The sequence below is a fragment of the Thamnophis sirtalis genome, unplaced genomic scaffold, assembly GCF_051295495.1.
Source record: "Thamnophis sirtalis isolate CommonGarterSnake01/CBP01778 unplaced genomic scaffold, rThaSir2_p1.2 scaffold_3, whole genome shotgun sequence".
Classification (NCBI taxonomy): domain Eukaryota; kingdom Metazoa; phylum Chordata; class Lepidosauria; order Squamata; family Natricidae; genus Thamnophis; species Thamnophis sirtalis.
Window position 1 is genome coordinate 31,123,183 of NW_028261383.1, and position 15,211 is coordinate 31,138,393.

A 15,211-nucleotide genomic window follows, 5' to 3' on the forward strand; every position below is an offset into this window, starting at 1 on the left:
CTGACCAGCTGATCAGGATCTTCAAGTCACAGGGCTAATCCCAGTCTTGGCAACCTACGCTGGCCTCACCGCTAATGCTTTGGCAGTCTTAAGCGACTCACAGCTGTAGTTTAGTTTACAGTTTATTAGGATTTGTATGCCGCCCACTCTCGAGAGACTCAGGGCGGCTTACAGATAAGGCAGGAAGGGGGGAACATATAAAAATTAAAAAGAGCAGACATTAAAATTTCACAACATTCATATAGCTTAGAATGGGGCTGGATAAATCAACAGCCCCAGGCCTGCCGGAACAGCCAGGTCTTAATCGCTTTGCAGAAGGCTGGAAGAGTAGTAAGGGTCCGGATCTCCACGGGGAGATCGTTCCATAGGGCTGGAGCAGCTACAGAGGAGGCCCTCCCCCGGGGAGTCGCCAGCCGACATTGACCGGCAGATGGAATCCGGAGGAGGCCTAGTCTGTGTGATCTTATAGGTCTCTGGGAGGTAAATGGCAGGAGGCAGTCTCTCAGGTAGCCAGGTCCTAAACCATGTAGGGCTTTAAAAGTAACAACTAGCACCTTGAAACGTGTCCGGAGATGAATGGGAAGCTGCCACGGCGATGTGGGAATACTGGGAGCCTGGCAGCTCTATCGCCCAGTAACTCCCTCTCCAAATAGTGCCTAGTGGGGCCCTGATCCATACACAACAACTGACAATTATACTGGCCTGTAGCTGTGATTGAAGAAAAAGGACTGCCAGAAGCCTCCCTCAGGCAGGGCCTGATCACTGCCGCTGTGCAGGAAGCTCTCTCCAATGAAAATGGTGTGAAAGTGAAACACTGATGGATCAGTAAGGAGTCGGAGTATCACACTGGCTGTAAAGGCCCTACAGACCTCGGCCCCTGCCACGCTGAAGAAAGTCTGTGCCGATATTAGGTTCAAAGCTAATATGAGGACCTGGATTGTTGTTGGGGGCAATATGCTGACTCTGTAAACCGCTTAGAGAGGGCTGAAAGCCCTATGAAGCGGTATATAAGTCTAACTGCTATTGCTATTGCTATAAAGCTGTCAGAGGCTTGTATCAGCAAAGAAAAAGGCTTCTCGGCTCTTTGAAGCTTCGATCCTGCTTTGGAGGGTCGCACCGATAAAAAGGCACGAAATTGCCACCTTAGGCTGCGCCCTCCCCGGCTTCAAAGGCCGTTCTCTACTCTGGTCTAAAAGGTGGAAAAAGAGCGTGCGCTGACTTTTTAAGCTTCTGAACCCTCACAGCGGCTTTTTTCAAAAACTCTTGACACCTCCTTGCCTGTCTGAATGAAAAACCAGAGAATAGAAGAACTATCAAGCAAACTTTTCTTTCAGGCTCACTAGAGAGCTCTGCAAAAGAGTCCTAAGGAGCTGAGATTGAGTTGAAAGACTGGGGATTGTTACCAGGGAGGCATGGCCTCAGAATTTCAACTCAATCCAAGAGCTAGCAGGCTAGAGTTACCCACCCTGGACTCTCCCGTTGATCCAATGGAGAATATGATAATCCAAGCCTCCTCACTATTTTGAGTTTGGATTGATTGATTTGGATTGGCAGGAATCTTCTCCAAGTTCAAAAGAGTCAACATGTTTTCTAGCTTGGTTCCTTAAAGTCCAATTCTTATGTCTTTAAGAATGGAACAGAATTCTTTATTGGACGAGCGTTTCTTTATTAGACACACAAAGAATTTATTTCCAGTGCACAAGCTCTCGATATATATGCAAGTAAAAAGTCATAAATCATGATTATAATCATAAAATGCAATCATCATAAATTGTCACATACAGTACAACAGCATGTTGACAAACAAGAAAGTTATAGTTATAATATGCCAAAAAGGAATAGGTAATAGGAAAGATGAGAAGGATAATAGTAATATAGCCCAGGGCATAAGTTTGACATCCCAGGGCATAAGACAGTGTTGTGGTTCTTAGTTGTTTAGCATGATGATGGCATTGGGGACGGACGGGCAATTGTCCTTGTGTCTAGTTGTTTTGATGTGCAATGCCCTATAGCATTATAGGGCGATGAGGAAAACCATCACTTGTTACAGATACAAACACAACCCAAATTTGAATATTTGAACATCTCTATTAAGGCCTCCCCAACCAAAGGCAGGAAGTATGGCTTGCCTTCATTCTTTTTGCCTGCAGTGGAGCACATTGAAAGGAGGTAAAAATCTTGCACCACAGGTGGACCGAGGCAACCTCTACCCTCACTACAGTCAATGAATCAAGGAAATTAAACATGTGGGAAACAGAAGGTCAACTTGAAAGCTACACTTATAGCACCCTCTGTGCCTAGAACAACCATCGTAGACCACAATAGTCAGGTCAAACCACTTTCAGATCTTCAAATGATTGCTTGCAAAGAGGGAATGGAATGGGCCTTCTCTTAAAACAGCCATCCTAAGGCACCTCAATGTTTTCAACTTTCACCAGGCTGTTCTTTGCAATGCTACACCCTGAGCTAAGCTCTCAAAGCACCAGGGTCCACAATGAGAGGGGGTACTTGCTTCGAGTGCTGAGTAAGGGCAGAATGGGAGCAGGCTTGGAAAGGTCATCCTGGAAGCACGCTTGGAAGGTGTAGAGGTGGGACATGCTGCTGCTGTTGTAAAAAGAGAGCTGCCCCCCTTCAATGTCCAGGTAGACCCCAACTTCTTTTATCTTCCCGCAGACCGAGAGGGCCGTTCGGGGCTCACTCAGAGCTTGGTACTCTCCCGCCTTCAGCGCAATAGCCCACACCCCTTCCTTGGGAAGAAAGTTCAGCTGCTTCTTGCACCTCACAGACTTTTTGGCCATCCCAACTATCCAATCGGTGCTGTCCCCAATGTAGATCTCCCAATAGAAGCACCCAGTGGTAATGCCCTTCCGTCCCACCACAAACGGGGTGGAAGTGATGCTCTCTAGCCATTGGTCACGATTGAACTTGACCTTGGTGGCTTCTTCCATGAGGACTAAGCTGGGATGAGCTGACTCGCAGTCCAAAGTGATGCTTGCAGGGACTGGAAAGGGAAGATGGAAAGAATTCAGAATGAACAAGAGCGGACTTGCGCAGCGAAGTTATTGCAGGAGTATAAACTGGTCCAGAAAAAATTTAGACACATATGAAGATAATATTAGCCAGCTGTTAATAAATCTACTGCCATCCTCAACATGTCTGAAGCTTCCTTTCTCTCTTTTAGCCCAAACTACAGGATTGTATAATTATATATAATAGGGTAATTAGAGAAGTTAAGAAATTACATTTGGTGGTAAATGGAAACCAGGCCATCAAAGATCACGGTGGCTTAACACCGTCAAAACTGATATCAGCCAGAGCATAGAAGAACTCAGAGAAGCAGTGCAAGATTGAAGACGTGGAGAGACCTCCTGGCCAATAGAATCGCCAAGAGTCGGACATGACTGAATGGATATCATCATCATCAGGGTTATTGCTGTGGAGTACATAGCCTTGAACTTCCACAAAAAAAATAGAGTATAAAAGTAATAAACCAGTAACCAATAGATTTGGTCTAAAAAGCTCAACTCACCTGGATGTAGCCCATCGTAGAGCTCCTTCCAGGCGTAGAATTGCAGAGGTCCTTTAAACTCGCCCAAGTTCAAGTCTACAGCCACCACTCCATCTTCTTCCTCTTCCTCCTCTTCTCTCTCCTCTTCCTCCTCCTCAACATCTTCATCAATCTCATTCTCACACTCACTTGTGTCTTCACTGCTGGCCCCCAGCCCATCTTCTCCTACCAGTTCATCATCTAGTTCGGGTTCGTCCGGAGCTCCTTGTTCCTTATGGTGCCTGTAGGCATATGGCACCCCAAGGATCAGTCATTTTAGAATAAGCTGCCCCAATAACAATAGCACATAGACTTATATACCTCTTTGCAATGCTTTACAGCCCTCTCTGAGCAGTTTACAGAATCAGCATGTTTCCACCAAACAATCCAGGTCCTCATTTTACCCACCTCAGAAGGATGGAAGGCTGAGTCAACCTTGAGCCTGGTGAGATTTGAACTGCCAAATTGTAGGCAGCCGACAGCCAGCAAAAGTAGCCTGCAGTACTGCATTCTAACCACTGTGCCACCACAGCTCTATCTATCAAACCTAAAGGAATCACATCTGGGTCCTTCTACAGAAAGGTATCTGAGCACTTCTGATCAAAAAAGAATGATGTTGCCAATTTTTCTTTCTTTCACCTCTTTAATGGATTTTATGAAGAAGGAAAAATAGCATGCAAAATATTGGATGGAAATGGAAAGATTTAGAATTGGAAGACAATTACATCTGGGACCATCTCCTGTGCCATAAATCAGGTTTTATTAGAAGCACCCATGCATTTTTAAAAAAATAATCACAGCAGGGAACAGCACAACACAGGACAACTTCTTAAAAAGGCAAAGTAGATTCAGATCTGATTAATTCTTCCCAGGGAAGCTGCAAAAACCAGGAGAAGGGGGAGTCAACTGGAAGTTCTCCAGGTGGACAGATGTGGGAGGGGGGTGAGCTCTCAAGAGCCTCACATGAACCCTGTCTGACAAACCTATTTCAAGATCCTTTTTGGATCAGAAACCTCTGGAGGGATGGCGAAGAAGGGGCCGCATCTCATCAGCAGTTCAGAGATTTGCCCTCTGAATTGGAATAGGGGCAGAAGCAGGGTTGCACAGAAGCTGGCTTCCGGCCAAAGCAGGAGACAGATGATTTAACCCACAGTCATAAATCAATACTTGGAAAAGACAAATATGAAACTGATATGGGGAGATTGTAAAGCAGAGATTTGTGATTCACTTTTTAAATGATAATTAAACTGAGTTGCTAATTGATTGAATATGACAATAGAAGGACAGTTAAGCATGGGTTAAAATATATGAAATGTGGATATATATATATAGAACCTTTAAGATGATGAATAAAGTGAGATGTGTACCGTTTATTATTCTATATAGTAGACTAAGGCAGTGTTTTTCAACCACTGTGCCACGGCACACTAGTGTGCCGTGACATAGTGTAAGGTGTGCCGTGGGAAAAACACTTTATATATAGTCAATATAGGCACAGAGTTAAATTTTTTTAACATTTTCTAATGGTGGTGTGCCTCGTGATTTTTTTCATGAAAAAAGTGTGCCTTTGCACAAAAAAGGTTGAAAAACACTGGACTAAGGGAATTGTAATGAACATTGAACAGCAAGGATTGCCATTTATAGACAATTAAGGGTAACCTAAACCAAGATATGGAAAAATGGAGAGGGAACATGAAATATACTTACAATGGGAAACTATTGAGATTTAAAGACAGAATCACAAATTGGGGGCATGTAAGGATATATAATTATATAAATACAATGATGAGAATAGCTGGGAATTGTAACTAGGTCTACATCTCGGCCAAAAATGGGCTGGGTGGGGGGTTTAAAAGTACAATCACTATATATGTATACTTTTTTGTTCTCTTTTTTTAAAAAAAAGGAGGAAGATATATGTCAAAATTAAATATGTTTATTGAAAAGGAATTTTAAATACCATCAACATAAAATGGAGCTCACTCAGAAGCTGAAATACACCAAGTAAATGAGATGAAGATATGAAGTAGAGGACAGAGGTAAGGAAAGAAGAGAGGGATAGGAGAGATGGCAGGGGGGAAGAGGAGGAGAAAAAGGAGGAGTGGAAAGGGAGAGTGGAGGAGAGAGGAAGGGAAGAGAAGAGAAGGATGACAGAGGGAAGAAAGGAGGTAGGGAGGGGGAGGAGAAAGGGAGAAGAAAGTGATGGATAAGGTACAAATTTGGTGTATGGAGAGCAGAAGAGCCAATAATTGCTTTTGGGAGTTGATGGTAAGGTGAATTGATGTAAACATTTAATAATACAATATGATGTTGGCAAGGTAATAATATACATGTGATTATATGATATGAAAAAGTAAAAATAAAAAACTGTAAAAAAAAAACATGAAAAGGGGACAGCCATGCTGTAGCCAAGAAAATGCCCATGTCATCATCAGAAGTGAAGACTCACTCAAGAAAATCTCCACTTGTTCTTTTTGTAGCTTTACAGGGATTTTAGAAGTGATTTGGGTAGGAGCCAAAGAGCCAAAAGAACGTTTCCCCTCCCAATTAAACTGTTTTCGTGGCCAAATCAGCCTTGCTTTGCTTCTACTCCCAAGAAGGAAGAGGAGCCAACTTTATAATTCTAGCAAAGGTTTCTTTAATGGAAGTAAACAAGTAGCCATCTTCATTTCCATTTACTGTATGGAGGAGCTTCACCTACTCATTTTGGCAAATCCAGGAGCTTCTGAAAGGTGGAAGTAGTAGTCATGCCTGCAGTTAGGAGGCAAACTTAATATGCCTTTTAGGGTCAGCCTTCCCTATTGGTTCATGCTTTTCTTCTTTTCATATATTTATTATATAGGTAGTCTTGGACTTAGCAACTATTCATTGAGAGAACAAAATTACAACAATGCTGAAAAGAATGATTTACAACCGGTCCTCACATTTACAACCACTGCAGCATCCACATGGTCGTGATCAGGATACAGGTGCTTGACAAGCAGCCTTCATTTATGATAATTGCCATATTGGGGGGTCATGTGGGGGCCATTTGCGACTTTCCAAGCTAGCTTGGAGCAAGCAAAGTCAATGGGGGATACTGGATTCACTTAACAACTGCCGTGATGCACTTTACAACAGTGGCAAAAAAGGTGATGTATAAGAAAAGAGAAATACTACTTACCTCTCTAGCAACCCTTTTGCATCCTGTGGGAGGGGAGGTAGAAAAGGAAGAAGGAAGGAAGGAAGGAAGGAAGGAAAAAAAATAAAGATGAGATAACAGTCAAAATAATTCTTTCCATGGGTTATCACCCATTTTTTTGCCGAAGCATTCTGCATTTTAATGGAGCACAACAAATTCTGCTCTCAGTAGATCATGTCCTACCCTGTTTCCCTGAAAATAAGATCTCCCAGATAATAAGCCCAATCGGGCTTTTGAGCGCATGCGCTAAAATAACTCTCCTCTGAAAATAAGCTCTTCCCGAAATATTGCAACACAGCAGCAACCATGAGGTGACCACGCTCACCGCCTCCTGCACCTCAAAAATAATAAGACCTCCCCGAAAATAAGACCAAGCGCTTATTTCAGGGGTCAAAAGAAAACAAGACCCTGTCTTACTTTGGGGAAAACACGGTAGTTTATTATCAGAAGAAAAATCCCAGTGAAATACTATCACAACATATAAAGAAGAAACAAAAATTGAGGAGTTGAGGACCGTAGAGTCAGAGCACTCGAGATGCCACTGAAAACCCGAGGTGAGGAAAGTACATCTACTGATTGATTTCTCTTTCACCTGAACAAACACTATGGAGTCTAGCAATTCTTACAGAAAATCAGTCCTCCTGATTTTATTTGTTTAAGAAAATTGACCTGGCCATCCAACACCTGATTCTGGGTGGCTTACAAGGGTTTTAAAAAAAAACCACAGAGATTTTGTCAGTCGTTGTTTATTGGATTTATATGCCGCCCTTCTCCAAAAGGACTCAGGGTGGTGTACAACATTAAAAAAACACATATTACAAAAGTTAAAAGGAAAATTAGATAAAGAGTATCCAAAAACAACCCAATTAAGTTTAACAATAACATTTTAAAAATTACATTAAAATTAACAATAATCAATCGTTCATTTTATTTTGATTCAGGCCAGGCCGGCTTGCTGAAAAGCCAACAGTTTAGGGCACGGGGGAAGGACCGGAGGTCGGGGATTATGCGAAGCTCGGGGGCAGCTCATTCCAGAGGGAAGGCGCTCCCACAGAGAAGGCTCTCCCCCTGGGGGTCACTAGCCGACACTGGCCAACGGCACCCTGAGGAGGCCAACTCTGTGGGATCACACTGGACGGTGGGAGGCTACTGGTGGCAGTAGGTGGTCTCGCAGGTATCCTGGGCCTAAGCCATGGAGCGCTTAAAAGATCATAATTAACATCTTGAATCGCACCCGGAAGACAACCAGCAACCAGTGCAGGCCGCCTAAAAGGGGCGTAACATGAGAATACCTAGGTACCCCCATGATAACCTGCGCAGCCGCATTCTGGACCAGTTGAAGCCTCCGGGTGCTCTTCAAGGGCAGCCCCATATAGAGAGCATTAGAGTAGTCCAGGCAAGAAAGGACGAGGGCATGAGTGACTGTGCACAGAGCATCCCGATTCAGGAAGGGGCGCAACTGACGTACCAGGCGAACCTGGTAAAAGGCTACCCTGGTCATGGCTGTCAGGTGTGCTTCTAAACTAAGCCGCGTATCCAGGAGGACTCCCAGATTGCGGGCCCTCTCTGAGGGGGCTAAAATTTCTCCCCTATCATCAAAGATGGAACAAGATGCACAAATCGGGATGACAGGAACCACAGCCACTCAGGCTTGGAGGGATTGAGCTTGAGCCTGTTCCTCCCCATCCAGATCCACACAGCCTCCAGGCATCGGGACATCACGTTGAGGGCATCGTTTGGGTGGTTTGGGGTAGAGATGAAAAGTTGGGTATCATCAGCATATTGATGATACCGTACCCCAAAACCATGGATGATCTCACCCAGCGGTTTCATATATATGTTGAAAAGGAGGGGTGAGAGAACCGACCCCTGGGGAACCCCACAAGTGAAGCGTCTCGGGGTCGATCCCTACCCTCCAGTCAACACAAACTGTGACCAATCCAACAGATAGGAGGAGAACCACTGTAAAACCGTGCCCCCCACTCCCAAGCCTCCAAGTGGTCGCAGTAGGATACCATGATCGATGGTATCGAAAGCCACTGAGACGTCTAATAGGACAAGGACAGAAGAGCAGCCCCTGTCCCGGATCCACCAGAGATCATCGACCAACCCAACCAATGCTGTCTCCGTGCTGTACCTGGGCCTGAAACCCGACTGATTAGGGTAGGCAGCTTTATCCAGGTACTGGGGAAGCTGATGTGCTACCACATTCTCGACAACCTTGGCTACAAAGAGAAGGTTGGAGACCGGACGATAGTTGGCTAAAGAAGCTGGGTCCAAGGATGGCTTCTTAAGGAGGGGCTTCACCACCGCCTCCTTCAATGCGGTAGGAAAGAACCCCTCTCTCAATGAAGCGTTAGTAATCACCTGGAGCCAGCCTCGTGTCACCTCCTGGGAAGCCGAGACTAACCAAAAGGGACATGGGTCCAGCACACAAGTGGCAGCACTGAGTCTCCCCATAATCCTGTCCATGCCCTCGGGGGTCACAGGGTCAAACTCATCCCAGATGGTCTCCACAAGATTCATCCCTGTCGACTCGCCCGAATCTACCCAGTCAGAGTCCAAGCCTGTCCGGATCTGAGCGATTTTATTCTGCAGATACTGAACAAATTCTTCAACCCTACCCTGCAAGGGGTCTTTCCCAGTTCCTTGGTTAAGTAAGGAGCGGGTCACCCTAAACAGGGCGGCTGGGCAGTTATCTGCGGACGCAATAAGAGCAGAAAAATGTTGCCGTTTTGCCACTTTTATCGCCACTAAGTAGGATTTAATATGAATTCTTACTAGTGTTCGATCAGATCTGGACCGGCTGGCCCTCCAACCACTTTCTAGGCGTCTTTTCCGGCGTTTCATCTCCCGGAGCTCCTCGGTAAACCAGGGAGCTACCCAGGATCGACACCGGGTCAGAGGCCGCAAAGGCAAAACACGATCCCAGGCCCCAGTGGCTGCCCTATCCCAGGCTTCCACTAGGGCTTTGGTTGAGCTATGAGCCAGGGATTCAGGAAAAGTCCCAAGCTCCATCAGGAACCTTTCAGGGTCCATCCGGCGCCTAGGGCGGAACCATCTAGTCGGTTCCGCCTCCCTGTGGCAAGGGGTAGCAGTATGGAAGTCAAGCCTGATGAGGAAATGATCCGACCATGGATAGAAATATCCCCTAAATCTAGATCATTCATCCACTGCCCAGAGACAAAAATCAGGTCGAGCGTGTGTCCCCTATTATGGATGGGGTCTTGAATTAACTGAGTTACGTCCATAGCCATCATGGAAGCCATGAACTCCCGAGCTGACTCGGAGGTCTCGCCAATGGAAGGCAGATTGAAATCCCCCAAGATCATAAGCCTGGGGAAATCAACCACCAAGCCAGCTAACAGATTCAGCAGCTCTGGCAGGGCCAATGAAACGTAGCAGGGAGACAGATACGTAACAAAAAGGCCCGCCTGAACTCCTTTTTTCACAAAAAGGGACTCACACCCACCTATCTGAGTCGTGACAAACCCTAATTGAACAAATCATGGTGTGAAAAGTTTTATATCCAAATATATTTTATTCTTTATACTGTTTCCATGTTCCCTAAAATATTAACAGAATCCACAATGGTCTGAGAATCAGTGTCTCCAACTTAATCAAATTAGCAAACTTCCTCAAACCCCAAAATAAGTTACCCAACCCTAATCTACATATCAAAGGTCTGAAAACACAAATAGAGATAATTAAACTAAGTCACCCAGCAGAACTGGGGTTTTTTTACAAACACACACACACACAAAAACCCTCAGCACATAAACACTTGCACATCCCAGACAAACTTCCCCTATAAAAATTTTGCCTCTGGACCCTGTTTCACTGTAGCCTTCTCTTAAAAGCAAACTGTTTTGCTTTGAGGAATAAATATTTCTTATTCCCTCACAACTTTCTGTATCTCATTTTTATTTATTCTTATCTGGCTCAAGTTGGAACCCCAAATTCTTCTTCTGACAATGGTTTGGTGCAATCTATGCACCCTGCAATTTTCTCCTTCCCAAGAAAACCCCACAGCCTCCAGTTCTCCTTACCTTGAGGAAACTTATGTGGTCTTTGGATTCAAGGCCGGCCTGCACACGGCGCAGAGTTTCAGACCGAGAGGCAATCTTGCAGTCCAGTTCCTTTAACTTGGTTTCCATCTGCGCCAAGTTCTTTTCTCTCTGGTTTTCTAAGGCCCGTTTTATAATCAGCTCTCTGTCGTTCAGCAGCTGGTGCATCTTCGCAAACTCTCCAGAGATATGATCAGACAAGGATTCAGAGCAGGTCTGGAGAAACATAGATGGAGCAAAAGATTGTGGTTTAGTCAAACAAAAACGATCTCCTGTCACAATGGTGTTGGTTTTGGGGTGGACTCCTGAGAATATCTTGGATAGCCATAAAGAAAGAAAGAAATGGACCATGAAACAAATCAACTCAACGCAAGGCGTTGCCCTGTCAGCTGGCCAGCATGCATGTAGGCGCTGGATAGCTGACTTTGGACTTCTTTTGAGGCCATTTTTCGCACTCTGGAACAGTCAGGGGCCCTCAGGAGGCTTCCCTGAAGGCTCCGGAGGGCAAAAATGAGCCCTACAGACAAACCAGAAATCACCATTTCCAAATTTCCGGGTTCTCTGTAGGTCTGTTTTTTCCCTCCAGAGGCTTTAGGGGAGGCTCATGAGGCCTCCGGTGGGCGTCCGGAGGGTGGGGAAGCTGTTTTCACCCTCCCCAGGCTCCTAGAAAGTCTCTGGAGCCTGGGGAGGACGAAAAAACCACACCAAAAGCAGGGTGTGTGTGTGTCGCTGGTTGCGCACATAGCATTATTGATGTGGCATGCCCACGCATGACTCCCCTGTGCTCCTCCCCACTTTTGGCATGGGGCCAAAAAAAGTTTCCCCTTCACTGATCTAAGCAAAACCAGCAAATTAATTTTTTTGCCTTTTTTATTATAATGTAGTGACAGCACACATATACACACAGATCTACCTAATTGAGTATTGAAACACCAGCAACAACCAAGTTCAGAAAGCACCTTCCCCACCATACAACCCTGAGCTACATATATTCCCTTCTATCAGTATACAAAGTTTTAAGAGCAGTGGTGGGATTCAAACAGTGTAACCACTGGTTCTCTTTGGCGCACACATTGCATTTGAAATTAGCACTAAATGTTACCTTTTCCTGCAGCCCCAATGAGTAAAACAGGTGCGATGCGGCAATCCGCTCTGCCGCACCGATCAGCTGGACGTTAAACAAAGGAAATATAGGACAGAATAGAGGCTGGGTGGGGCCAACTGATCGCTGGAACTACCCGGTTCGCCCGAACCAGTCTGAACCAGCTGAATCCCACTCCTGTTTAAGAGTATCTTTTGTGGTAGCTTAGAGCACCACAGTGCTTCTAAATGTTTAAAACTACCGGTAAATTGAGAACCCTGGAGGAAGAGGGAACAGAATGGAATATCCTGAAAAGTGCATGGTTGATAGCTTTAGTGACTTGCCACAGCATATTTATTTAATTTTGGTTGATCTGAATGCGAATTAATCAAGCAGGTAGCTTTTCTTTTCCTTAGACTGAATTGCAGGAGCCTAGATTAAATGCTGACTGAAATACCTGATATTAAGCTAATGAACCAAAAATACTAGCATCAAGAGCAATAGTTGCTGAGATAAAGAGAGAGAAGATATACTCGGTTTAGCATTAAACAAAAAGTCCCAGCCATCCCCAATTCCCAGCTGTACCTTTAATTCAAGAATGTTCTTCCGCTGGTGGCACTGGCTCCTTTTCAACCGCTTGAGATCTTTCTCAAGAGGCTCCAGAGATGCCTTCAGCTGGTCCTACAAGGAAGAGAAAGTTCAGATCTCACTTAAGATGAACACCAGCATTTGACTGATCACAGGACAATTTTATACCTCCAGCCAAAAGTTCTGCTCAGCAGCGCTTAAAATCCATCAGACCTCTTCCCACAACCAACCCTAATTAGCATTTAATTCGTTAGTTAAGAGTGTTTTCTATTGTGATAGATTTAGTTAGCAATATATTAATTTTTATGTTGCATTTATTTAAATGTTTTTCTTTTTCCTTATGGAATTTTTAGTTTCTCTCTCTCCCTCCCTCTTTCTCAAACTCTCTCTCCTTCCCTGAAGGTAGTCCTCAATTTATGACCACAATGGAGCCCAAAATTTCTATTGCTAAGTGAGAAATTTGTTAAATACATTGTCCTATTTTACGACCTTTCCTGCTACAGCTGTTAAGTGAATCACTGCAGTTGTTAAATTAGTAACACGGTTGTTAAGTGGATATGGCTTCCCCATTGACTTTGCTTGTCAGACGATCACAAAATTAGTAACACAGTTGTTAAGTGAATCCATTAGCCACCTAGTGGTTAATAGATCAAATAGTGAATCTTCAGGAAGTGGAAAATGAATTGCATATATGTGAGATACAGATTCAGTATAATATTAGTGTTTCTCCATGCGTTTCAGAATGTAAATCTTATATTTACTGGTAAATATTTGGGAGGCTTCAAAAGCTTCGTTTCAGTGTCACTGTTTATTACAATACATTATGATTCATGCATGATATGAACCCCATTGTATTTTATCTTGGCTTGCAAAATAAGCTGCCTTGAGTAGCCCCACGGTAAGATAAGTGGCAAATATATTCCACAAATTGAGAGAGAGATGAGAGAAAAAGAGAGGGAGAGGGAGGGAGGTTGAGAGAGGGAGAGAAAGAGAGTCTTGTTCCACCAGAGGCCACCTTCTTTCTCCTCCCAGGTCCAGTTCTCACCTGATAGGACTGAACCGCATTTTTGATGGGCAGGAAGTCGTGTCCCCGGTGCTGAGGCAAATCCCGGCAGATGACACAAACGGGCTCCTCATCTTGGCTGCAGAAGAGCTTGAGAGGCTCCTCGTGTTCCTCACAGAAGTACCAGCCTCCAGTGCTGCTCAGCTGTGTCCCTTCATCCAGCTTCAGAAGCCGGGCCTTCTCAGCCAAGCTGCAGAGGGCTCGGTTGATCCTCATGCGGCGCAAAGCGAAGGGGCGTCGGCACTCAGGGCAGAGCCCACGTCTTTGCCCTTTGGGGATGCAGGGCTCCAGGCAGGAAGCACAGAAACTGTGGCCGCACTCCAGCATGCGGGGCTCCCGAAAGAGGGAGAGGCAAATGGGGCACAGCAGGTCTTCGGTGAAACTGGACACTTCTCGTACTGAAGCCATGTTGGTCGATTCAAAGAGAGCCTGAAGAGTTTTCCCAAGTTAGAACTGCTTCTATTTCTGCCTGTTAAGTGAACATAGAATAATAAGTTTGGAAGGGCCCTTGGAGGTCTTCTAGCCCAACCCCTTGCCCAAGCAGAAGACCCTATACCATTCCAGACAAATGGCTGTCCAATTTCTTATTTAAAATATCTAATGATGTAATGACACACCGCTTTTAGAAAGCAAACATTTCACTGGTTAGTTGTTCTCACTGTCAGGAAATTTCTCCTTAATTCTAGGTTGGATCTCTCCTTAGCAAGTTTCCATCCGTTACTTTCTGTCCTGCTCTGGAGAATAAGCCAACCCTCTCTTGTCTGTGATAGCCCCTCGAGTGCTGGAAGACTGAGGCAAAGGGGCGTCTGCCATCCCAGATAGATTAGACTTCGACACCAAAGTCACAAATCCTAAAACTACTTTTCTTTCAGGGTTATAGAAACAGAGCTTGCCTTTATCCTAAAGTGAACCAGGAAGGATAAACCCTGAGACATTTTCTCAAATTACGTTCCTATTTTGGACACAGAAATTTCTTATCTCACCGTTGTTTGGGCTGCCTCGCTTCCTTCTCTTCCTCGAGGTGATTCTCACAGCCCACCACAGGGAGGGGAACCCCCTCAATGTGTCAGACCTGCCGCCAATTAAACCTCTAAATAAAAAACATCCTCGGCCCCATCTGTTGAGAAAGGCAGCGTTTTATTACACGCCAGAAGCCCTAAGTTTAACCTTCCCCTCCCTCCACGCACCCCGTGCAACCAATCAGGTTCATGCAGTTTTGTAATGACCAGTTGTGTACAGGAAGGTGCACAGCTGGTATGTCAGATGACCTTGAAACAGCCACTCCAAGAGACGCAGAACTTAACTTTCGTTTCCCTTCTTTCATCCCTTCTGCTGAAACTTAACTTTCATTCTCCCCCTTGCTTTCCTCCCTCCTCCCACCCCAGAATTCATGACACTCTGTGGAAGCACAAGCAAGTATAAGATGACAGCTATGTTTCTCTGGATCTTCAGAAGTGGCTGTGAAACTCTTTTTAAAAAATAGGAAGAAACAGATTTTTACTTTTAAAGAAGAAAGGAATAATTCTGAATTAAATCGTTCGAAATATTGTGCATCCCCAGTTCTTTACTAAGCAACCACAGAACTCGAGTTTTGGGTCTGGATTTCTTGCAAGAATCAACAGATGAATGAAAAGACAAATGGAAGAATAATTCCACAGTCCTAAGGTTATGAGGAAAACAAATT

At 44.8% G+C, this 15,211-nt stretch overlaps 1 protein-coding gene across 1 annotated transcript; it reads right to left on the minus strand.

Annotated features, from left to right (window-relative positions):
* Positions 1 to 1,630: 1,630 nt before the first annotated feature.
* LOC148047829 (zinc-binding protein A33-like) lies at positions 1,631 to 14,706 on the minus strand. Its single transcript, XM_087708536.1, has 7 exons — positions 14,511 to 14,706; positions 13,510 to 13,996; positions 12,462 to 12,557; positions 10,778 to 11,011; positions 6,711 to 6,733; positions 3,530 to 3,789; positions 1,631 to 3,001 (listed from the first exon to the last, which is right to left on the minus strand). Exons 2-7 carry the CDS (start codon positions 13,933 to 13,935, stop codon positions 2,475 to 2,477), a joined length of 1,566 nt encoding a protein of 521 aa, XP_087564662.1. The 5' UTR covers positions 13,936 to 13,996; positions 14,511 to 14,706; the 3' UTR covers positions 1,631 to 2,474.
* Between the last annotated feature and the right edge of the window lie 505 nt (positions 14,707 to 15,211).

Coding starts and splice junctions, on each gene's coding strand:
- LOC148047829 (XM_087708536.1), bottom strand. CDS start 13,935: ATGGCTTCAGTACGAGAAGTGTCCAGTTTCACCGAAGACCTGCTGTGC. Junction 11,012..12,461: donor AGAACATTCTTGAATTAAAG/GTACAGCTGGGA, acceptor ATGTTTCTCCAG/ACCTGCTCTGAATCCTTGTC. Junction 3,790..6,710: donor GCAAAAGGGTTGCTAGAGAG/GTAAGTAGTATT, acceptor ATATGCCTACAG/GCACCATAAGGAACAAGGAG.